General features: G+C 44.6%; 1 protein-coding gene and 1 non-coding gene across 2 annotated transcripts in view; one reads left to right on the forward strand and one right to left on the reverse strand.

Moving 5' to 3' along the window:
• Dnah8 (dynein axonemal heavy chain 8) overlaps nucleotides 1-24,648 on the forward strand; it is a 231,087-nt gene that overhangs the window by 133,616 nt on the left and 72,823 nt on the right. The window contains exons 69-78 of the mRNA XM_021221842.1: nucleotides 202-417; nucleotides 2,700-2,837; nucleotides 4,483-4,610; nucleotides 5,473-5,644; nucleotides 6,840-6,995; nucleotides 11,438-11,593; nucleotides 14,973-15,155; nucleotides 20,469-20,574; nucleotides 22,902-23,154; nucleotides 23,970-24,160. Of these exons, the coding sequence (XP_021077501.1) occupies nucleotides 202-417; nucleotides 2,700-2,837; nucleotides 4,483-4,610; nucleotides 5,473-5,644; nucleotides 6,840-6,995; nucleotides 11,438-11,593; nucleotides 14,973-15,155; nucleotides 20,469-20,574; nucleotides 22,902-23,154; nucleotides 23,970-24,160 (1,699 nt within the window). The remainder of the gene's footprint in view (nucleotides 1-201; nucleotides 418-2,699; nucleotides 2,838-4,482; nucleotides 4,611-5,472; nucleotides 5,645-6,839; nucleotides 6,996-11,437; nucleotides 11,594-14,972; nucleotides 15,156-20,468; nucleotides 20,575-22,901; nucleotides 23,155-23,969; nucleotides 24,161-24,648) is intronic.
• On the reverse strand, nucleotides 2,288-2,391 carry LOC115062856. Its single transcript, XR_003842770.1, has one exon. It is a non-coding gene; the product is annotated as a U6 spliceosomal RNA (small nuclear RNA).

Consider the following 24,648-nt stretch of genomic DNA (forward strand, 5'->3'; position numbering starts at 1 on the left):
AAGCCCACCTCCAGGGACACACCTCTTCCAACAAGGCCACACCTCCTAATCCTTCCCAAACAGTTCCATCAACCTGGGACGAGTATAGGAACCTATGGGGCCATTTTCATTCCGATTCCAGACTTAATAAGTCTGCATCAGTGCAGGAAGGCAGGGTCTCTCTCCTCCCGTTCCTGAGAGATTACCATTGCTGTCTTCCAGCTGATGAGCGCCACAGGCTTCCTGTTCAGCCTGCAGCAGTTCCCCAAGGACACGATCAACGAAGAGACTGTGGAGTTACTGCAGCCGTATTTTAACATGGAGGACTACACTTTTGAAAGTGCCAAAAAAGTGTGTGGCAACGTGGCTGGGCTGCTGTCCTGGACACTCGCTATGGTGATATTTTACGGCATCAACAGGGAAGTGTTGCCCTTGAAGGTAAAAATCAATCATAAGAATTAGTGTTAGCCAGTTGTGCAGCCTGGTCTTCATGTGGGACACCTGACAGTGGGAGCAGGGGCGTCTCTGACTCTGTCACCTGACTTTGGGGACCCTTTCTCTCTACTGGAATGCTTAGCCTACAAAAGGAAACATTCACCTAATCTCACCGCAGTTTGGTTTGCCATGGCTGACTGATATGCATGGGAGGCCTCCCCTTTTCTGAAGAGAAAGGGAGAAGGGGGAGGAGGGGGGAGGAGAGGGGAGGTTGGAGCAAGGAAGACTGGGAGGAGAGGAAGGGAGGGGAAACTGCAGTTGGGATGTGAAGTTAATCAATTAATTAAATAAATAAAAATAATAAATATATGCCCCATGTGGTGGGAGGGAATAAAGACTGTACCTACTCTTAAAAAAAAAAAGAATTAGCAGACAGACTATAATTTAGAGTGTCGTGAGCAAATGTTTCTGTAACCACGTTTTAATGTTAATATTTAGTCATTTATTTTTGTAATGTTAGTCCTGGATGGCCTGGCACTAGCTCTGTAGACCATGTTAGCCTGGGGCTCACAGGGACCTGCCTGCCCCTGATTCCTGCCTGGATTCATCCCAAGCCATACAGCACTGAAACTCAACCCCTCCACCCCAACCAAGCTGAAAGTGTTGTGGGCGGGCAAGCAGACCACTGCCTCTTTAAGCTCTGCGTAGATATTGCTGAATGAAATAGAGAATAAAGTTAATAGAGGGAAGTGATGGGGAGACAGCAAATACAGCCCCAGATGCAAAGAAAGCCAGGCAAGAACTTTACTAGGAATGTAGACTCAGAGGTAAAGGCTCCTAAGAACAAAGTTTTTTTTTTTTAATTAATTAAAAAAATATTATCCAGAGCAAAGATCTAATTACAATAATGCTTTGTGAAAGAAACAAGATAGTGTTGGATTAAATAAGGCATAAAAAGGAACAAAATTTATATATATATATATATATATATATATATATATATATATATATATATATTAATTGGAACTAACAAAAACTCTGTGGTGGCTGGAGACCGGCACATGCCTTTGGTCCTTGATAGATCTAGGGGATCCGACCAGCTTCACATGGGCCAGTCGTAGTGGTGCAAGTTTTAATCCCAGCTCCTGGGAGGCAGGGGCAGGTGGCCCTCTGGGACTCTGAGTGAGAACCCACCTAAATAAATATGCAAATAAGTACACAGGAAAGAAAATGAGGCAGTAAAGAACTTTACCCGGAAAGTCTGGCCTGGCAACAGGGCTGACTTCCTTCACATGGACAGGGAGCAGATAGTTACCATGGAGGGTTTAGGAAAGAAAAAAAATTATTGTTACAGTAACTTCATTTCAAAAGGCATCTTTACCAGAGCCACAGACCAAAATTGCTGATATATCCCGTAGCATTTATCACCGTATCATTTCTGAGTTAAAAGCCAGCTAGAGGAAGAGTATGGATAGATGCAGGGAAGTGTTAGTAAGTTAAGATACATTCAGAGGGTAAAACATCACAGTCCTAGCACCAGTTGGAAAGGAATTCTGAGGAACTGGAGAGATGCTCAGCAGTTCCGGGCACCGACTGTGCCTGCAGAGGACCTGGGTTCAGTCCTTAGCACCCAGGTGGCCTCGGTTCCAAGGGATCGATGGCCTCTTCTCAGACGTGCACGCAGGCAAAACACCCAAGCACACAACATGATTTTTTTAAATTTAAAAATATCGATGTGCTGCGATGATTAGAGTCTATTAATTAAAAAATTAAAAATGACATTGAATACCTTTTTTAAAAAGAGAAATTTATCACTTCTTGGCCTTTTGGCTAAGATCAAGAAACTAACCTTTATTTCCATGTTTCTCACATTAAAAATATGGAATACCTCGCACCTTTGTACATCATCCTTGCCCAGGGGCCGTGGTGCTCTCTGTACCATTCCAACTTCAGTACATGAGCGGCCGAAGCAAGCACCGTTCAGTACCTTCTTACACAGTACTTATGTCTAAAAAATAATCAAAGTTCGTTTTTTTATCCTTTCTTTGCATTGTTGCATTTTCTGTGTTTTCCATAGCAACCATTAATAATTAAAAGGGGAGAAAATTAATAAAATATCCCCAAGACAGCCTGCCTCCCCAGTTGCAAATACTGAAACTGATGACCCTAGAAGCAGCACCCGCTGCAAAAATTCTATGATTTATGCGATAATTTACGAACTAAGATCATGAATGTTTCATGGGGCTTGTGTGACTCCTCGTGAACCATTTCCCCTTCTTTCTAAGGCAAACCTGGCCAAGCAGGAAGGCCGCTTGGCTGTGGCCAACGTGGAATTAGGGAAGGCCCAGGCGCTGCTGGACGAGAAGCAGGCTGAGCTGGATAAAGTGCAGGCCAAGTTTGACGCCGCGATGAATGAGAAAATGGTGAGGCGAGGCGGGAGAAGAGATGTACAGATGCTCTGCGGGATGCAGCTCTGAGGTTAAATGAAATGCAGCTTTAGGCTTATACGTAAAAACGTGGATGGGCTCGACAGTGATGTCTCGGTACATGTAGACACAGGATGGTCTACAGATCATCAGGGCAGACACTTATCTCCTCAAGTAGTTTTGTCTCTCAGGTAGCTTGCGTTCCCTCTCATAGGTGGAACCTCTCTGTGTGTCTTTTGCCACCCAGTCATATCTGTCTAGATCTACCTCTGCCTTCTATCCATTCATATCTATTATCTATCCATCTATCACCTATCTATCTATCTATCTATCTGTCTGTCTGTCTGTCTGTCTGTCTGTCTGTCTATCTATCTATATCTATCTATCTATCTATCTATCCATCTATCATCTATCTATCTATCTATCTATCTATCTATCTATCTATCTATCTATCTATCTATCATCAACCTGTAGCTATCTATCATCCATGTAGATATACATCTTTATCTATCCGTATATCTATTTATTATCCACTTATATGTATGTATGAGTGTATCTATCTATCTATGTATCTATCATCTATGTTTCTATGTATTTATGTATCATCTATGTATCTATGTATCTATCATCTATGTATCTATGTACTTATTTATCATCTGCCTATCTGTCCATATAGATATACATCTTTATCTGTATATCTATTTATTATCCATTTATATGTATATGTATCTATGTATCTATCATCTATGTATCTATCAATCATCTGCCTATCCATATACATTTATGTCTATCTTTATATTTATCCATCCTTCCATTTATATGTATGCATGTATGCATCTATCTATCTATCTATCATCATCATCATCTATTTATAAACGACATAAAAGCAGAAGGAAAACATGGGGTTAAGGGCGAAACAACCATTAAAAGGGGAGGGATGACAACAGGGACATGGATAAGAGCAAAGCACAATTTTATGCACATGTGAAATGTCATAATGAAACCCATTATTTTGTATACTGACTAAAAATTAATGACAGGAATAGAATCATTTTTACTATTTATTGTTTTTTCTTTGGAAAAGAGCTAATCAAAATACTACTTTAACTTATATAAATCTTGGGTCTCTCTAATAAAATATGCTTGAATTTTAGCCTCATTTAATTTTTATGTAATTATTCATTCATCTTGGGGACAGAGGTCTATGCACCCCACTTTTTCTCCATTCAGCCTAGCCAAAGATGACCTTGACCCTCTGATCTTTCTGTATCTCTACCTGTATGTTGCTGGGATTACAGGCATTTGCTACCATGCCTGGCTTTAAGTGTTGCTGGGGATCAAACCCAAGGCTTCATGCATGCTAGGCAAGCGCTCTGCCAACTGCGCTCCATCCCCAGCCCTTTTTACATATGTCTTTGAAATTTTGTAAGGTTAAAAACAAAAACAAGAACAAATCAATCATTGTATAAAGAATGAGCGATCAAAATGTAATTGACGTGTTAATTTGTCGCAGTGTTATTTTCCAGCCCCATTTATTCTGCAAGCTGAGAATTCCTCAGTGTAGTTTTATGTGAGAACGCAACACATCCCTGCTGCAGAGCTTGAAAATGTTGTCTGAGGCGTTTCTCATTTCTGAATGCAGGACCTGCTCAACGATGCAGACATGTGCAGGAAGAAGATGCAGGCAGCCTCCACGCTCATTGATGGCCTGAGTGGGGAGAAAGTCCGGTGGACCCAGCAAAGTAAGGAGTTCAAGGCGCAGATTAATAGGTAAGTAGGCCTTGGGCTCCCTTCTTAGTCACCCACTCCTGTTTCATCTCTCTGTGACATCGAGACCACAAATCCTACCCCCATCCACATGTCTCTGAATCCCCCAAAGGGACTTCGATGAAGCACTGCTGGACACATTTCTAGCAGGGTGGTGGTGGTGGTGTGAGGGGGGGAGGGTGCACATCTGGCGATGTTTCAGTTCACCATTCACCAGGACTGCCTGACACTTGTCTGATTCTCTGGGCTTACCCTTAGTGATTTCGACAACATGCATTAGGCAGGGGAGAGGACTCATCCAGTGAAGGTCCTGCCTTGCAAAGATGTGGAAAGGCAAATGTGATGGTGCACATCTGGAATCCCAGAACTAGCAGACTAAAGAGTCAAATAGATCCCTGGGGCCTCTCTGGTCAGCTAGTGAGCTCCAAGCCAGAGAGAAACCCTGTCTCAAAAAACAAGGTGGGGTGACACCCGAGGAATGACAACTGGCATCAACCCTGGCCTATATATGGGAGCACGGGCGCTCATGTGTTTGCACCTGTGCCTTTGCACCTGTGCCTTTGTGCATGCACACACATAGGTCCCTGCCGACATGAGTATGCAGACATGCACACAAAGTGTTTGCCTAAAACAGGTTGTGAACAGGGTGTGCAATAAGAAGAAGGCATGGTCCACACTTCAGGAAGGAGCCTGTTTGTGGCTCTGTGACCCACCCAAGTATGACCTCGCCCACCCCTTTTGTGCTTAGGGCTCTTTTTTGCAGTCTTTCAAGGTCAGGGGCAACGAGAGATTATACCCTATGGCAAAGCAAGCCTGCAAGTGGCTTCTCCAGGAGAAGGCATCTGCATTTTATTTTTCTTCACAGACTCGTAGGCGATGTTCTGCTGTGCACAGGCTTTCTCTCCTACCTCGGCCCCTTCAATCAGGTATTTCGGAACTATTTGCTTAAAGACCAGTGGGAGTTAGAGTTGAAAGCACGGAAAATTCCTTTCACCGAAAACCTGAATCTTATTGCAATGTTGGTGGACCCTCCAACAGTAAGTCTGACTCTTACAATATCAAAATTTCAGCCTTATTTTAGTTCTTACCATAAACAAGAAGCCAAAGAATGTCTGGCTTGACTGTCTGTAGTTGAAAACTTTATTTCTGTTACTTAAGGCAGCTTTAATAGCTTTCCGTGATTTAAAATGTTAATTCTGTTACGATTTCTTTCAAAGGTTTGAGGCAAAGACAAGCACCGCCTAGGTATTAGAGTATATTATGTATGTAAATAAAATATATATTATGCATTATACATGTTGTATATATATATGAGATATTTGTTTGTAAATATAATACATATTAAGCATTATATATGTTATATATGAGATATTTATGTATGTAACTACATATATATTATATGTTATTGTAGTGTATTAGTTTCTTTTCTTACTGCTGTGACAAGATAAGGAAAAAAGGATTGTTTTGGCCTGAAGTCTGAGGGTTAAGTCCTTCATGGCAGGGGAAGCCATTTGGTGGCTGGTGCCATTGCATCCGCAGTCAGGAAGCAGAGAGAGGAGAAGGATACTAGTGTAAAGCTCACTCTCTCCCTTTTAATCCTTGCGGGACCCCAGTCATTGGATGGTTGGCACCACTCAAATTCCAAGTAGGTCTTCCCTCCTCTGTGGAATCTCTCAGAGAGCTTCACAGGCAGCCCAGAAGCATGTCACACTGACGCTTGAGATCAGCCACCCGGCTGGGGAATGAGGGCTATCTTCTCTGACACTGGCTTACTTCATATATATATATTCAGCCTAAGAGGACAAACCCAGACTTATCCATTAGTAAGGACACACATTCCATTTTTAGTACCCACATCAGATTACTATTAGCCCCTGTACCTCCAGGTCTGGGGGGAAATAACTCTCTCTTCTGGTCTCTGCAAGTAGTACCCTCATGTGTACAAAACCATCCACCCACACACACATGGACAAATAAAAAATATAGGTGCTAAATATTGAAATTTGCTTTCTAATTCTGAATGTAATGAACACTGATAAGTGTTATATGAGTATAAGTGTTATATAAATGTAAGGCTTCTATTTGCAGGTTGGTTTGGTCTCCCCCTGCAACTAGATACCCCAAATGGAAAAACATGTTTAAGTGATTTCCATTGAAGGTTATAAGCACTCAGTCACCAACCATCACATTCCTGTTCTTTGAGCGGGCATCCCCCCATTTCCTCCTCCTCAGATTGGCGAGTGGGGCCTGCAGGGACTCCCTGGAGATGACTTGTCAATTCAGAATGGCATCATTGTGACAAAGGCCACCAGGTACCCTCTGCTTATTGATCCCCAGACTCAGGGAAAAACGTGGATCAAATCAAAGGAAAAAGAAAACGACTTGCAGGTAAGTCTGACTTGGTGTGTATGTGTGTAAGTCAGTCAGTCTGACTTAGTGTGTATGTGTGTAAGTCAGTCAGTCTGACTTNGTGTGTATGTGTGTCAGTCAGTTTGACTTGGTGTGTATGTGTGTCAGTCAGTCTGACTTGGTGTGTATGTGTGTCAGTCAGTCTGACTTGGTGTGTATGTGTGTAAGTCAGTCTGACTTGGTGTTTATGTGTGTGTGTAAGTTAGAATGTGCTCTCAGAGTCTCAGTAAACTCTGAAAGCCACCCAGGAAGCGTGTGCCTCGGCTTGCTGTTCCTGTAACAAATACTCATGTTGCTGGAATTTCCAACCCTAATAAGCCCATATAAAAGATAAACAATCTGGATACTATAATTATAAGCCATATGCCTAGATCGGACAGATCTAACTCTGTACTAACTTCCCCTCCAGCTATTAGACCCCTTGTTACTTGTGGTTTCTCCCAGCCATGTGGTTTTGGTCCATCATGGCTTCTACCTCCTCTTCCTCCATCCCCTCTCAAGCTTCCAGTCCCACCTTTCCCTTCCACTGCCCAATCATAGGCTCCAGCCCTTTATTGACTAGTTAAAATAGAGAGAAAGTTCACATGGCATCACCTGAGTAGGAGACGGTCTGCTCATCAGAGGCAATCCTTGTTGAGGAAGCATTAGAATTCACGCATCAGGCCAACCTACTACCTACTTGAGATAAACCAGCTTATGAAGACAGAGGGTTTATTGTGACTGACAGTTTGCATGATTTCGGTCCATCATTGGTTGGTTGAGTTGCACTTGACCCTGGCTTCCTGCTGCAGTGGAAACAGTCAAGTTGAGACCAATTCCATTTTCAAACCATCCCCTCCTATCTTGTACAAGCCCACCTCTGCTTTTGTTTCCTGCCCCACCCCCCTTTATTAGATTCATCTCATGTTTCTTTAAAGACACTATCTTCACACACACACAAACACACACAAGTTGTGAACATACGTTTTTCCATGTGTCTTTCTTGATCTCGGCTCACTCTGACCACTCAATAGTTCCCTAGCCCTCAGCACCCTACATCTGGCAGGCACTCTCCCGAGACTGGTCTTGTAATGGTTATCCCGATTCTGAGGTCAGTCATCTAATAGTCCATCACCCTCAGTCAGCTTTGACACCACTGAATGGCTGAATGGCCATCCCTTTGTTAGTGATAAGACCTTCAGTGTCTTCTGTGACTTTAGCTCCTGTCCCCCTGGCCACCCTTGCCCAGGCTTATCCTTCACCTTGTCATTCCTGGAGCTCACCAAAGAAGCCCCCAAGTCTGTTCATACTTGCAGCTCCCTAAGCACTCAACCGACCATCGAAATGTTCACGGATTTATCAAATATATATCCCAAAGCCTCCCTGGATCTACAGAATTATTTTAGTGAGTACCCATTATAAATATACCATAACCTGCTAGTCAACCCTGACCACTGGTATGTAGGTAGTTTGCAATATTTTAGCTTTTATTAACAGTTTCATGAATATTTGTGTAACAGTTCTTACATGTAACTGAACAATGCTAATAAGCCTGGTGAGATAGTTCAGTGGGTAAGGGTGCTTACCACCAACTGTGACAATCTGACTTCAAACCCCAGCATTGCCCGTGCTGCCTCATACGGTGTTAACTTTAAACTGGAGTTACACAAGGCCAGGATTAGAACACTACTGGCTCCTACAGGGAGCGTGTTACCACTGACATTGCAGGTCTGTGAGCAATATGGACTGTTTGGTGTTTCTGATATCCTGGTCCCAGAATTCCTCATGCCCCACACATTTTAAAAACTTGTTATTATATTTATTTACATGCATATGTGTGTATATACATATATATATATATATATATATATATATATATATATATATATATATATATATATATATGTGCCACAATATACATACAGAGGTGTACTGGCTAGTTTTGTGTCAACTTGACACAGGTTGGAGTTATCACAGAGAAAGAAGCTTCAGTTAGGGAAATGCCTCCACGAGATCCAGCTGTAAGGCATTTTCTCAATTAGTGATCAAGGGGAGAGGCCCCTTGTGGGTGGGACCATCTCTGGGCTGGTAGTCTTGGATTCTATAAGAAAGCAGGCTGAGCAAGCCAGGGGAGGCAAGCCAGCAAAGAACATCCCTCCATGGCTTCTGCATCAGCTCCTGCTTCCTGACCTGCTTGAGTTCCAGTCCTGCATCCTTTGGTGATGAACAGCAGTATGGAAATGTAAGCTGAATAAACCCTTTCCTCCCCAACTTGCTTCTTGGTCATGATGATTGTGCGGGAATAGAAACCCTGACTAAGACCAGAAGAGGTGTAAGAGCCAGATCTTTCTCTTCACTATGGGAGTTCCAGGGATGGAACTCAGGTCATGACAGGGGCCTAAGCCATCTCCCGAGCCTCCCCCCCCCTCTTTCATTTTGAGATGGGGTCTGACTTTTCATAAATGTGGTTATTGTCTTAGTTAGGGGTTTTACCGCTGTGAACAGACACCATGACCGGGGCAACTCTTATAAAGGACAGCATTTAATTGGGGCTGGCTTACAGGTTCAGAGGTTCAGTCCATTACCATCAAGGTGGGAGCATGGCAGCATCCAGGCAGGCATGGTGCAGGAGGAGCCGAGAGTTCTGCATCTTCATCCTAAGGCTGCTAACAGAATACTGGCTTCCAGGCAGCTAGGATGAGGATGTTAAAGCCCACACCCACAGTGACACACCTACTCCAACAAAGCCACCCCTCCTAGTAGTGCCAGTCCCTGGGCCAAGCATATACAAGCCATCACAGTTATATTATTTTTACTAATTAGAATATGTTTTCCACCCTTCTGGTCTATCCACTTAGATCTCACACAAAAGTCTTTATCAGTATTTACCTTCAAAGCTTCTTCTATCCAATGCTTGCTTCCAGACTTCTCCGTGTCCCCAGCTTCTCCGGCACCCCCTCTGGAGGCCTGTCTGCATTTTGTTTGTAGTTCTGTCCTGGACTCCGAGTCTGACTTGAATTACTGCTCTTTGCACATTTCTCTCTTTTATTTCTGAGCCATAAACTTGCTGCTAGTCAGGTTTATGGTTTTCTCCATGTTTATATTTCCTACACAGCTCTTACATAGTGTAGGAATTCCAATATTTATGGAATTTAAATGAATCCATCAAAGTGTGCCATTACTACTTGGGGAGGTCATATGACCATCTTGATAAATGTAGGTAGGGAGAATCCCCGGCAACATCCCATACACATTCATGACAAAGTTCCAGCAAATAAGAAGACAGGGGATCACCTCTAACCCCATGAAAAGCTTTTATGAGAAGCCTATGACAAAGGTGATATTTAATGCTGAATTATAGAATTATAGACAGATTTTCTTCTAAGTTCTGGGAGGGACCTTTGGCTTCTCAGGTACCACTTATGATATTATTTATATATTATACTATATTAATTATATTATATTATATAATCTTTTTGAGACAAGAGTTTGTCTGTGTAACAGAGCCCTGGCTATTCTGGACTCACTTTGTAGACTTGGCTGCCCTTGAACTCACAGAGATCTGCCTTCCTCTCCCTCTTGAGCACTGGGATTAAATGTGTGTGACACCACACCTGGCTCTGACATTGTTTTCTACAGACTTATTTTAGCCTTGTTATGTGTATTCGTGTGTGTCTGCATGCAGATACGTGCATATATGTGCAGTACCTGTAGAGGCCAAAAGTGCATCAATCAGATCTCTAGAGCTGGAGTTACAGGTGGTTGTATACCACCCAGTGTGTGTGTGTGTGTGTGTGTGTGTGTGCATGTGTGTGTGTATGTGTGTGTATGTGTGTGTGTGCATGTGTGCATGTGTGTGTGTATGTGTGTGTGTGTGTATGTGTCTGTATGTGTGTGTGTGCGTGTGCGTGTGCATGTGCGTGTGTGTGTATGTATGTGTGCGTGTGTGTGTGCGTGTGCGTGTGCGTGTGCGTGTGTGTGTGTGTGTGTGTGTGTGTGTGTGTGTGTGCTGGGAACCGAACTTGGGTCTTCTAGAAGAGCAGCAAGATCTTCTAACCACTGTCATTCTTAGGAATATTTATTATCCCCTATTCATTTCAGAGGGGCCCTGGAGAAGACAGAGGTGCCTTGCTGTCTGTGAGTGATTCTAATTAGACAGATTTAGTAAGATGATTCCATGACAATTCCCATCTGCTGGAAGCTCTGGTGTTCCATCTGAGAGGGCCCCCTTCTCTTCTGGATCACAGACACTGCATCCTTGCCTCAGCAGCCAGGACTCCCCAAGTTTTAAGAATTAGTTTTTGCTTTTTGCTCTTGTTTTACTTTATTTTTCATACTGCCCTTTCAGTTTCCAGTCAGTCATCCAACAGATGTCTGCTTTCCACCTAGCAACTGGGGCGCCGTGGAGGATGGGTTTAGACTAAGGGGCTCTTTCTCTTCAGGTGACATCTCTGAACCACAAGTATTTCCGCACACACCTGGAGGACAGCCTCTCGTTGGGTCGCCCCCTTCTCATCGAGGACATTCGAGAGGAGCTGGACCCGGCTCTGGATAATGTGCTGGAGAAGAACTTCATCAAATCAGGCACTGCTTTCAAGGTGAGAGGTTTGTAACAGATGACGAGGGTGGCATCGGCTTGGCATTGGCACAGTGGTGGAGCCGGCTCTTTGGGGTAGTGATGTGAGAGTTCTTGAAAACTTAGCTTTTAGTGGATACATGCAAATGAAACAAATCGATGGGTGCCATGCAGTTTTGATTTTTTTTTTTTAATTTTTCAAGTAATATATAAAACAATCTCCAGAAGAGTGGTATCCTTGTAAGAGCATTCAGTTGGTTGAAATGAGATAGGAAACAGGTTTGTTACCTTAATAACAATATGTGTTACACAGAAATTGTGTGTGTGTGTGTGTGTGTGTGTGTGTGTGTGTATAATTTTAGCTGTATGTTAGAAAAGTGGCTAATTCAAGAACACCTGGGTCTCCTCGCTGAAGAGGACAGCATTTTACTAAAGCCCAGAGACATTGTTTTGTCCGTTTCTGTCTTTACTAACTTTCCATCTAAACTCATTGACTTTCTAGAAGCCATGGAATTCTGTTCCCAATTGTTGATGATAACACAAATTGTTTTCAATATAAGTGTCTCCTTTTTTAATTGGTCTCATTCTCTACTTTGAAGGTTCATTGGTTTTATTTCTTGATAAATGGCAGCGTTTTAGCTTCGATTACTTCACTTCCAGTGTGTTAATTTCCCTACTATTAGGGAATACATGAAGAATGAGGGTTTTCTTCTTAAACACAGATTTACTTAGAACATTTTAAGAAACCGCGTGTACGTGTGTGTGTTTGTGTATATGTCTGCATGTGTATATGTGTGTATGTGTGTGTGTTTGTGTGCATGTGTATATATGTTTGTATATGTTTGTGTGTGTTTTGTGTATGTGTATATTTGTGTTTGTGTGCATGTGTGTATGTTTGTGTATGTTTCTGTATGTATGTTTTGTGTATGTGTGTATATATGTGTATATTTATGTTTGTGTGTTTTGTGTTTGTGTATGTTTATGTATGTTTATGTGTGTTTTGTGCATGTGTATTTGAGTGTATGTTTGTGTGTGTATGTATGTGTGTATGTTTGAATATATTTAAGTGTATATGTATGTGTGCATGTGTATGTGTTTTGTGTATGTGTATATGTGTGTATGCGTGTGTCTCTGTGTGTGTGTGTATGTGTGTGTATGTGTTTGTGTGTGTGTAGACCTGAGGTGGTGTGTGTATGCCTGAGGTTGATGTCTGGACTCACACTACACCAGCCTCCCACCGGAGTCCCAGAGGCAGATCTCTCAGAATTCACCCAATGACTAGACGACTCTCCAGCCAGCTCTGGGGATCCCCTGTCCTTGTGTTCAGGGTTTGTTACAATTACAGGTGGGATGCCAGGTTCACCCAGAATCTTTCACGGGATCTGAGCAAACTTCATTCATCGTGCTTTTGTGACAAGCAATTTACCGGCTGAAGCCTTTCCCCAACCCCACAGTGTGAATTCATTTATTTACCATTGGTTTAGTCTTTCAATGGAACATCAAGTGCCTACTTAAGCCTGGAGGAGTGACTTGAATTTAATGGGGAAAAAATGAATAAAATGAATTCAACGTCCCCAGGAATTCTTTTTTTTTTTTTTTTTGGTTTGTTTGTTTCCCCATGAGATTACAAAGTTGAAATTTTCTTTGCCAGAAAAGGGGGCTAAGAATGCAATCTTGGTGGTTTCTGTGGATTCACGCACACTTTGGAATCACCAGTATAAAAGTCTTTAGTTGACAGGAGCTGGAAAGATGGCGCAGCATTTAAGAGCATAGCTATGCTGCTCTTCCAGGAGACCTGGGTTCAGTTCCCAGGATTCACATGGCAGCTCACAACCATCTGTAACTCCAGTACCGGGGAATCTAATCTCCTCTTCTGATCTCTATGCTGACCAGACTTACGTGTGGCAAACGCATACACATGCAGGCAAAACACAAAATTAAAAAAAAATCAGTTGACAAGTAGAGACAATATATACTTACTTACAGGGTAGCATGTGGTGTTTTGGTATTCATGTATAATGTTGACCCTAATCAAATAAATAAATAATCCCTTCAATGACCACCTTACCATAGACATCTAGAACATGACCATATAGGAATTAAAGTCTGTGCTCTTGGACCAACCCTCTCCCCACTCCCACCTCTTACCCTTGCCAGCACCAAACAACCTGTGTTGGGTTCTTGACTTCTAGGAACTCCACACATTTAGATTCCATATCTAAGTGTAAAATCATGTATGGTGTCTGTCCTCCCAGGCCTGGCTTGCTTGGTACACCATATTTAACATGCCAAGGGGAGTTACGGAGCCTCCATTACTGAAGCCATTTAAACAACTTTGGATTCTTGATCTCAGTTACAGGAAGATGCTCATCCTATGTAAGATCATGAGCCATTAGAGATATAAGTCATTTAAAGATGCTATGGGTTCCACCTGTTTTTTAGAAAGTAAAATGTCCTACCAGTGGTAGTGTTTCAGGTCAATGTTAGGTTTCTGGTAACTGTTTTCAGACATGTTGGAGATGTGACCATGAAGTGCAGCGAAGAAGATAATTCTAGAAACACAACATAGTTCTTCATTTTGTTATAATTTCTTCATCTAGGGGGCAGAGAATAAGAGAATTGATGGAAGTTATAAATACTGAAATTTCGAAGTCAGGCCTTAGGTGCACCCACGTTTTCCCTTCATTCCCTGTTGGTTTTGAATCTGTTCTTTATTTGATTTGCTTTGGACGGCCGCTAAGAACATCTTCAGGTAGAGACACCAATAAATCCAAATCACTCAAAATCGTACAGGCTCTGTTATCTAAGATCTGTGATAACCATTTCCCAACTCTTCTTTCCTGATTCATCCAGATGTCACAGCCTCGACTCCTGGGACACCTACTCCTGCCTCGAACCCCCAATGCCCCCCCCTTTTAAGCTGGCTATTTTTTTTAGGTTATACAATGTAAAACTTTAGATTAAAATTTCATTTTGGAATTTAATACATATTTATATCCTTTCTGCTCCCTCTCCATGTTCCAACTCCTGTGTCCTCCCTCACACTCTAAACCCCATGACTTCTTCAGTTATTTTTGATACACACACACACACACACACACACACACACACACACACAAAACCCACCGAAAGCATTTAGTGTGGCTTATGTATATATGTGCTTAAGGGCTAGTGTGGCTTATGTGTGTATGTGCTTAGGGGCTGACGCCCTTGGGACTGGGTAACTGTCAGGAGCCTTGTCACAGAGAAGACTCATTCTCTTTCAGCAGCCATGATTTGCCTGTAGTTTTTCTAGAAGTTTCTCTCATTTGTGTCAAGGTATGTGAATTGGGGCCTTCACGGTGCAGGTCTTGTTTGGGCGATGCTCAGCCGTCCTTAACTGTTCATTTGACCTTGTGTAGGTGAAAGTGGGTGATAAGGAATGTGACATCATGGACACGTTTAAACTTTACATCACCACAAAGTTACCGAACCCTGCCTTCACCCCTGAGATCAACGCCAAGACGTCCGTCATTGATTTCACTGTCACCATGAAGGGACTGGAGAACCAGTTGCTCAGGAGGGTCATTCTCACAGAGAAACAGGTAAGAACTCTTTCAGCCACGAGTACTGAGTAGAACTCAAATGGACTGGGGGCCAGTGAGCTGGCTCAGCAGCTCCAGGTGCCTGCTGCCACGCCGGGAGACCTGGATCTGGCCCCTGGCAGCACCATGGTGGAAGGAGGGGTAACTCTTAGGCTATTGCATGGCCTCTCCAACAAACACACAAATATATGAATGAATGTAAAAAATAAAATAGATTAGTAAGTTGTAATGGCAAATTTGTGGAAAATATAGGCCAAAATCATACTTCTTGTTAGCATAAGGAAATAATTCTTCCTTAGTGATAACTTGTTAGGAAATTATATGATTCAGTTATCCTCCATCCCCAGATACCACACATAAACACAGACACATTCACACATACACACTCACACACACACATTCACTTGCACACACACCTGCACATAGATTTGCACACATTTGCATGCACACACATGCACATACACACACTTTACACACATTTGTGCACACATACACATATTCGCACACACATTGGCACACACACATTCACATGCACACATTCACACGCACACATTTGCACATATACCCCACTTCACACTTCTGCCCTTATATCTTTGGGTGTATTGATTCAATACATTCCAATCCATAGTGCCGTGGATCGTCTGGAGACACCTGAGAAATTTAATAAAAACAATGATTTTAGAGACAAAGGAAATCCCCCTGCACCTGCACGGCCATTACCAACTGCTGGGATTTCAGATATTGCAGAGTAATAATGTAATGATATAAGGGACAATATTTCAAGCAGAAGTTCCATTGGAGGACACAAACCAGTTGGATATAATGAAGGACATTGGTGAATCCAAAAACATTATTTTAAGAGCTAGATATGAGACCAGAGTACCTTTTAAGATGTTCAGAAAACTCAATTTTATGCACAACATATATTTGCATATATATCAATTGTATTTGCATAAAGCACAACCGAGTTTACACTTACCCTGATGTAACTCATTTTAGTAATCAAGGGAAGGGCAAGGTGAGGGGTGATGAGAGCAAAGAGGCATACAGTGGTGGAGGAGAGGTGAGAAAAAGAGGGCTAGATGGGCTCCAAGTGAGGAGAGGGATTCCAGAAGGCAGAGAGATGTGATACCAACTCTTCTTCATGAACAAGATAGCAAGGGCATCCTTTGTGCTTACCAGAAGTGGCTCTTCCCAAGGCACCGCCCACCAAACCCCCAGCCATCTGCCTCGACCCCCTCTCAGGCTCCCATGAAGTGTGTTGTTGCAAATAGGTGCTGGTGGCCCATTTTGAAAGTTGTCTCACAGATGTAGCTCTCTCCCAAGGCTGTTCTACCCAAAGGTCTGTCTGGTGCCCCCACATCCCTCTTTTTAACTTCTGTTCCTCCTCAAATCGCCTGCTGCCACAACTGTGCCAGGCTTGCTGGACCTCAAATCGCCTGCTGGCACGACTGTGCCAGGATCACTGGAATGCACACAAGACAGGATTCACAGGTAGACTGTCCCCCCTGATGGCCCCCGCTACAGAACCTCCAGAGGCCAGAGAGACGGTGGTCTCACTCTGTCACAACACGTGCCTTTTCCAGTTTGCCAAGTCTCCTGGAAGCTCCCCAGGTCGTGCTGTAAGACTTAGCAAAGGTTCACTGTAGCATGATGCATGATTTTTCCTACTGTGTTAAAAAGGGCTGGAGTGTGTATACACATGCCTGTGTGAGTGTGTGTGTACATATACATACATGTGAAGGCCAGAGACCTCCATCACCATGTCTCCCTTGGTTGTTTTCTACATTATTCTTCAAAAGAATTACTTTTACTTATTTATTTTATATGAGCGTACTGTTACTGTCTTTAGACACACCAGAGGAGGGCATCAGATCCCACTACAGATGGCTGTGAGCCATCATGTGGTTGCTGGGACTTGAACTCAGGACCCCTGGAAGAGCAGCCTGTCTCTGAATCTGGAGCTCACCAGTTAGGTTAGGCTGACCTGCTAGCAAGCCCCTAGATCCCTCCTGTCACCCATTCTCTAGCCCTGCAGTTACAGGCACGCTCTACCATGCCCAGCTTCTTACACAGCTGCTGGGGAATCAGGACCTAAGCCCTCATGGCTGCAGGGTGAACGCTGTGCTGCCTCATCTGCCTCTCCATCCCCAGAGGTGATCATTCTAATGGAAACCATTCTTTAAATGGTCTCCTGCAAGAGCAACTGCAGTCCTCACCGCCCCGGCAGGAGGACAGGGACACTAGCCTGGGTTTGAGGATAAGTCTATCCGGTCTATCTCTGCCAATAACTATCTCTGTGTTTTACTGGCATGCTACGCAGGGGGTTCATCTTCCCCAGAAGTAACTGCCGAGGGCTGTGAAGGAAAGTCAGCATGTTGTTGTGTGAGTCCTACAGAGGCTCAAAGTTGGTGCTCTTAAGAATTAAAAGTACAGGCTGGAGAGATGGCTTAGTGGTTAAGAGCACTGACTACTCTTCTAGAGGTCCTGAGTTCAATTCCCAGCAACCACACGGTGGCTCACAGCCATCTGTAATGGGATCTGATGCCCTCTTCTGGTGTGTCTAAAGACAGCTACAGTGTATTCATATACATAAAATAAATAAATCTTTTTAAAAAATGAATTAAAACTACACAGGGCAGGAGCCTGTTAGACACCAAGTTCTAGATGAAAATAATGTCCAGGAAGACTGACCCAAGCCACGGCGGACATGTGACTCGGTGCGGGGCTGAGGCTTTTGATCACCTCTTTGCTTCCAGGAGAATTCTCAAATTAGTGGGGTTTCCAAGGCAGCTCTTAGCCAGAGATGTTCTCAAGTTAGTGGTCTTGATTCACCTTGAAATACAACCCTAAATGAAAAATGTGCTTCTGCATATAGATGAGAAAAATGACAGGGATTCAGCTCAGTTGGCAGAGCCCTTGCCCAGCATGCACAGAAGTCCACTCTACCAACAGAGTATGTGAGCACAAGCCTGTCCACTGTGCCACAGTGTGTGTGAGCACAAGCCTGTCCACTGTGCCACAGTGTGTGTGAGCACAAGCCTGTCCACTGTGCCACAGTGTGTGTGAGCACAAGCCTGTCCACTGTCCCACAGTGTGTGTGAGCACAGGCCTGTCCACTGTGCCACAGTGTGTGTGAGCACAAGCCTGTCCACTGTGCCACAGTGTGTGTGAGCACAAGCCTGTCCACTTCCACTGTCCCACAGTGTGTGTGAGCACACGCCTGTCCACTGTGCCACAGTGTGTGTGAGCACACGCCTGTCCACTGTGCCACAGTGTGTGTGAGCATAAGCCTGTCCACTGTCCCACAGTGTGTGTGAGCACACGCCTGTCCACTGTCCCACAGTGTGTGTGAGCACACACCTGTAATCCCAGCACTAGGGAGGTGGGAGCAGGAGGATCAGAGGTTCGAGGTCATCCTCACCTTCATCGTGAGTTTGAGGCTAGCCTGGGCTACATGAGACCCTGTGTCAAGAACAAAATAACAACAACAACAACAACACACACACACACACACACAAATTGTTACAATTATTCTCATTTGGACTCTATCAATGTCCAGTTGCTAGGATGTGGGGTCAGGGATTTGGCGTCCGGGTTAAAGCACTGGGAGAGTTCTGCTGCGCAGAGATGCAGGATTGGTACCGATGCCCACATGATGGGCAGCAAAGCTGGCTGTATCTGTGCTCTCTGGGTTTAATGAGAAACTTTGCTTTAGTGATTAAAGTGGATGATCCATTCAGGATGATTCCAAGCATCAACCTTGCATGCGCACCCCCACACGTGTGAGCCCCAACACACGCAGAACCACATATATGCTTACATGCCCAACCCCCTCACATGTGTGAAAAGAGTGAATAAGAAAGAAGAGATAAATATTATTGAGATGATTTTCCTTTAGACCCTACAAGAATGTTCTGTCATGGCTAAATATCCCAGGCTTGAAGAGCGGATCTGACTCCGCAGGGCAGCATCCTTGTTCTCCTGAGACTCACCAAAGTGTTTAGGAGCAAAGCATCTCTGGGGATTCGAACTTGGGTTCTCAGGATTGCACATCAGGCACTCTGCTGACTGGGCCATCTCCCAACCCCAGAGCTATTGTTGGACCCCCTTTCCGGGGACCCCGCTCTTGTCTCGGGATAAGGGCTCACCCAGAAACCACGAGAGACCTTCTTGATGTAAAAAACATGAGGTAGTTTATTGACAGAGCTCCTGGGATGCGTATCCCATGCAGGAGATAGAGGCATCAACCACGTGGCCCGAAAGCTAGGGGGGTTTTATAGGGAAAGGGTAGGGGCTGGGGAGAATTGGCGCGGTTGCACACAATTGGCTCATTTAAACATCAGCAGAATGATTACACAGAGTAGTACGTGTAAGTCATTATGTCAGGAGTCTGGAGGGGTGGACGCTTATCTAGGTCAGCAGAACATTTGGTTAACATGTAACTTCTAACTAGGTGACTGATGACTCAGCCAAGATAGCTGGACAAGTTCCTGCATTCCTTTTTGTCCCCAGGAATGTTTTAACAATGGGCCTGCATGGGCGTGCCCAGGCCTGTTCTGTGGTGCTCTCAGCCCCAGGTTCCAAAGTTCACTAACACCTCTTTTCCACCAAAGTTAAATGAATCAGACCTCAAATTTCATCTTAAATTTCAATTCCCTTCACTATGAAATGTCAGTGCTGGCGGACATCACTTTATTGTTTACCCAGAGTAACATAAATATAATCAGTTTTGACCCATGATGATAACGATGATGATGGTGATAGTGATGGTGATGATTTCTTCCGCCATTCAAAAGTGACTTCGTTTAGACCAGTGAAGTTGCCCATAAAACACCAGTGAGCTCGATTTCCTGGAAGTATAGGTGACTCAGTATCTTAGTCAGGGTTTCTATTCCTGCACAAACATCATGACCAAGAAGCAAGTTGGGGAGGAAAGGGTTTATTCAGCTTACACTTCCACACTGCTGTTCATCACCAAAGGAAGTCAGGACAGGAACTCACACAGGGCAGGAAGCAGGAGCTGATGCAGAGGCCATGGAGGGATGTTACTTACTGGCTTGATTCCTCTGGCTTGCTCAGCTTGCTTTCTTAAAGAACCCAGGACCACCAGCCCAGGGATGACACCACCCACCATGGGCCCTCCCACCTTGATTACTAATTGAGAAAATGCCTTACAGGTGGATCTCATGGAGGCATTTCCTCAAGGGAGGCTCCTTTCTCTGTGGTAACTCTAGCCTGTGTCGAGTTGACATACAAGACCAGCCGGTACACTCGGATTCCCAGATTCTTTTGCTTGTGTCTTGGTAACAGGAGCTGGAGTCGGAGAGGGTTAAGCTCCTCGAGGACGTGACTTTCAATAAGCGGAAGATGAAGGAGCTCGAGGACAACCTGCTGTATAAGCTGAGCGCCACAAAAGGTACCACACCACTGAGAGGCAATCAAGCCACGGCACCCACGGGAGGGGCTCGTTTACTTATGCGCCTTCCAGTGCCACCGTGGCCACAGCTGTGAAGCAGCAGCCAACTCACCAGTGCAAAAGCAAGCAGGGTGGCTTCCAGGTGACATTAGGGAAACATCACAGAGCATCTGATGTCTGAATTAGCAACCGGAGCCAGCCAGATGAGACTAGTCCTACCTTGTTGATAGATAGCCCCGCAGCTCCTGATGGCCTCATTTGCTTGCCCAAAGGACACTCATGCATCCCATCTTATTTTTATTTTATTTTTTATTGATCAGTCAGCCCTTTCATTTAGCACTGAAACGGAGCTCACATGATGGGTCACGTACAACTGCATGCTGCCTGTTCAGGAAAACTTGGCTACCCAAGGGTCTGGCTCATCTCAAATGATTCCTACTTAGAAGTCAAGGTTAGCATCTCCTCTGCATAGACAGACTCACACCACACCCCAGTTTGACAAGGTACCCTCCCTTTAATACACTGAAGAAAACATAATTTTTTGGAAAGACCTGTAATCCTAGCATTTGGGAGGCTGAGGCAGGAGGACCGCTAAGAGTCGTCAGGATGACCTAGAAAGCACTAGGCTATTCTGGGCTACATAGCATGACCTTGGCTATAGAGAGACAGACAGACAGACAAACAACCCCAAAATATTCACGAAAAGAGAAGAAAATCAACAAACATGTCAGCATTTTTATAGGCAAGTCATAACAGTCAAATTAAATCCCACCACGTGCTCGCAGTTTATTTATGAATCCATTCTGTTACATTAAATCCCTGGATCAGAAGAAAACAAAGCCTTGCTATCCCATAATGATAATGCCATTAGAATGCATGCAGTGCTAGCTATAGGGGCACATATATAGCCTCTGCACTAACATCATTGAACAGGGAAATCCTGTGCTACCTGTGAGCTCTGCTACTCGGGAGACTGGGGCACAGGGATGCAGAATGGGAGACCAGCGTGGGCGATATTAGTGAGATCTTGTCTCAAAATAAAACTTCAAAACGGAACTGTGTTGGTAGCTATGGTACAGCATGGGCCAAACACATGTTATACATATACATACATACATACATACATACATACATTTGAACTTGGTAAAAAGCATGCCTTCTTTGCTTTTGCTGGTGAGGTTGTATGTCTTTTGATGCAGTGACCTCTGCTCATTCTGAATGTTAACAAGTTGAGCGGGGTGCTGGTCCCCTTGTCTAGCTAAGACTGTTGGAGATCAAGGCCTCCCAGCTGTAAGGGTGATGACAGTCGGGCTCTCACATTAGATCTGGCATGTCAGCCAAAATCGCTCAGCATTTCTAGATGCCTGCCAGCCTTCCAGAGCTCGCATGTCTGGAAGTGCGACTGCTACTGCGGACACAGGCTCCTGAACGCGGCGTGCCACGGATGTGTTTCCGAATCTTAAAATGGAATTGTTTGTGATAAATGCGTTACTTCTACTAAAAAACAATAGTGAAGAAAAACTGAGAGCTAGACAGCAGCCTTCTCTTGCTGAGACACGTGCACTGTGTCCCGGTTGATCTGTGTTAGAGGTGTAGTCTGGGTTACCTCTCACAAGGGCTTTCACTCGAGACGTCGGGAGAGAACAGTCCCACTCACCTGCTAGCTCGTCAGCAGCCCAGGTACAGCACTTGCGTCCATCGACACAGGACGAGTGGCCTGCAGACCCTAGGGAGAGTTGCCAAGGTGATAATGGGGGGGGGGGGAAGAGCCTCTCTCACAGGTGATGTTGGTACCGCTGGAGATGTTGTCATTGTCTTCAAACATTTGAACCTATTGGGCAGGAGCGATGGCTCAGTCAGCAATGAGCCTGCCTTGCCAAGCAAGAGGATGGATCCCAGTTGGGTCTACCAGAATCTGTATGTCAAAGCCAGGCTTGAAGGTATATACGTGTGACCTCAGAGTTAGGAGGTCGAGACTAGCAGGTCTCTGACGCTCACTGGCTAGCTAGCCTCGCCTGCTTGGCAAGTCTCAGGCCTGTCTCAAAAAAAATAAGTTGGGGGGGGAGGCAGACTCAGGGACTACACATGAGGTTGTCTTGTACCATGTGAAGGGAAACACACCCCACCCCACCCCCACACCCCCCAAAACCCTGTCTTTTCTGTGGGTTTCAGGTAAGGTCGGGGATGAAAAGTCCTCAGTAGGAATGTTTAGAAAGATCCAGACACTGGCGGTAGTTAGTTTTCGAGCAGTGGTGGTGGCCTGAAGTGACGACCTTCAGCATGTCCTCGATGTGCCTGCTCTTCTGTTGTCTTTCTTTGGCTTTCAGGGTCCCTGGTAGACGACGAGTCTCTCATCGGTGTCCTGCGCATCACCAAACAAACGGCTGCAGAAGTGAGTGAAAAGCTCCACGTGGCTGCGGAAACGGAGGTCAAGATCAATACAGCTCAGGAGGAGTTCCGGCCAGCGGCCACGCGAGGCAGCATCCTTTACTTCCTCATCACAGAGATGAGCATGGTCAACATCATGTACCAAACCTCACTGGCCCAGTTCTTGAAGTTATTTGACCAGTCCATGGCCAGGTAAGTCCTCCCTACCTTCCCCTCAGCCGTCTCCAACATGGTAACCTAAAGGTTTTTATGAAGCCAGGGGCAGTGTGTGTGTGTGTGTGTGTGTGTGTGTGCACATGGCTCAGTCTATATGGTATTTGCAGTGGAAGCACGAAGACTTGCATTCAGAGTCTCGGCACCCACACCAAAGGCCTGGGCATAGCGGCATACACCTGTAAACCCATTGCCTGGAAATAGAAACAGATGCATCAGTGGCGCTACCTATTGGTCAGCCCGTGCAGCAATCGGAGAGCTCCAAGTCCAGTGAGATACCCTGACTCAAATAATAACATGGGAGCTAGAGAGGTTGGCTCTGTGATTAAAAAATAATAATAATAATAGCTGGGCAGTGGTGGCGTGTGCCTTTAATCCCAGCACTTGGGAGGCAGAGGCAGGTAGATTTCTGAGTTCAAGGCCAGCCTGGTCTACAGAGTGAGTTCCAGGACAGCCAGGGCTATACAGAGAAACCCTGTCTCGAAAAACCAATAATAATAATAATAATAATAATAATAATAAAAAGCACACACTGTTAACCAGGACTGGCGTTTGGTTCCCAGTACTCATGTCGGATGGCTTGCAACGAACTGCTTATATAACTCCAGCTTCGGGTGATATGGCGCCTTCTTCTGGCCTCCATGGGCAACTGCCTGCAGTGTGTGTTTGTGTGTGTGCCTGTGTGTGCTGCTTGCATGAATGTGTGTGTACCTGTGTGTGCTGCTTGCATGAGTGTGTGCTGCTTGCATGGGCACGCATTTTTAAATCTCTTTGATTTTAAAACTGGATTGCAGATCTGAAAAGTCTCCGCTACCTCAAAAAAGAATTATAAACATCATTGAGTACCTGACATACGAGGTTTTCACCTATTCAGTGAGAGGCCTGTACGAAAACCACAAATTCCTCTTCGTTCTCCTCATGACACTGAAGATCGATCTCCAGAGAGGGACAGTGAAGCACAAAGAGTTTCAGGCTCTGATTAAAGGTAAGATGCTGCCAGGTGTGGTGGCACATGCCTTTAATCCCAGCACTTAGGAGGCAGAGGCAGGGGGATTTCTGAGTTCGAGGCCAGCCTGGTCTACAAAGTGAGTTCCAGGACAGCCAGGGCTATACAGAGAAACCCTGTCTCANAGGGGGATTTCTGAGTTCGAGGCCAGCCTGGTCTACAAAGTGAGTTCCAGGACAGCCAGGGCTATACAGAGAAACCCTGTCTCAAAAAACCAAAAAAAGAAAAAAAAAAAAAAAAAAGGTAAGATGCTTGGTGTGTGGCTGGGCAGAGGACAGTGGCGCTGATGGATGGGATCTTTGATGTACTCTGATGCTTGTGTCAGGGATGCAGGAGGGAAACAGCGTGGTATCCTAACGAAAGCAATGTTACTCTCTTAATCTCTCCCTCCCTCCTCTGCCCTCTCTTTCAATTTCTGTTAACATAGTTCTGCTTACCAAAAATTTGGGCTTTTCCTAACTGTGTGT

Source organism: Mus pahari, chromosome 21 (genome assembly GCF_900095145.1).
Source record: "Mus pahari chromosome 21, PAHARI_EIJ_v1.1, whole genome shotgun sequence".
Taxonomy (NCBI): Eukaryota; Metazoa; Chordata; class Mammalia; order Rodentia; family Muridae; genus Mus; species Mus pahari.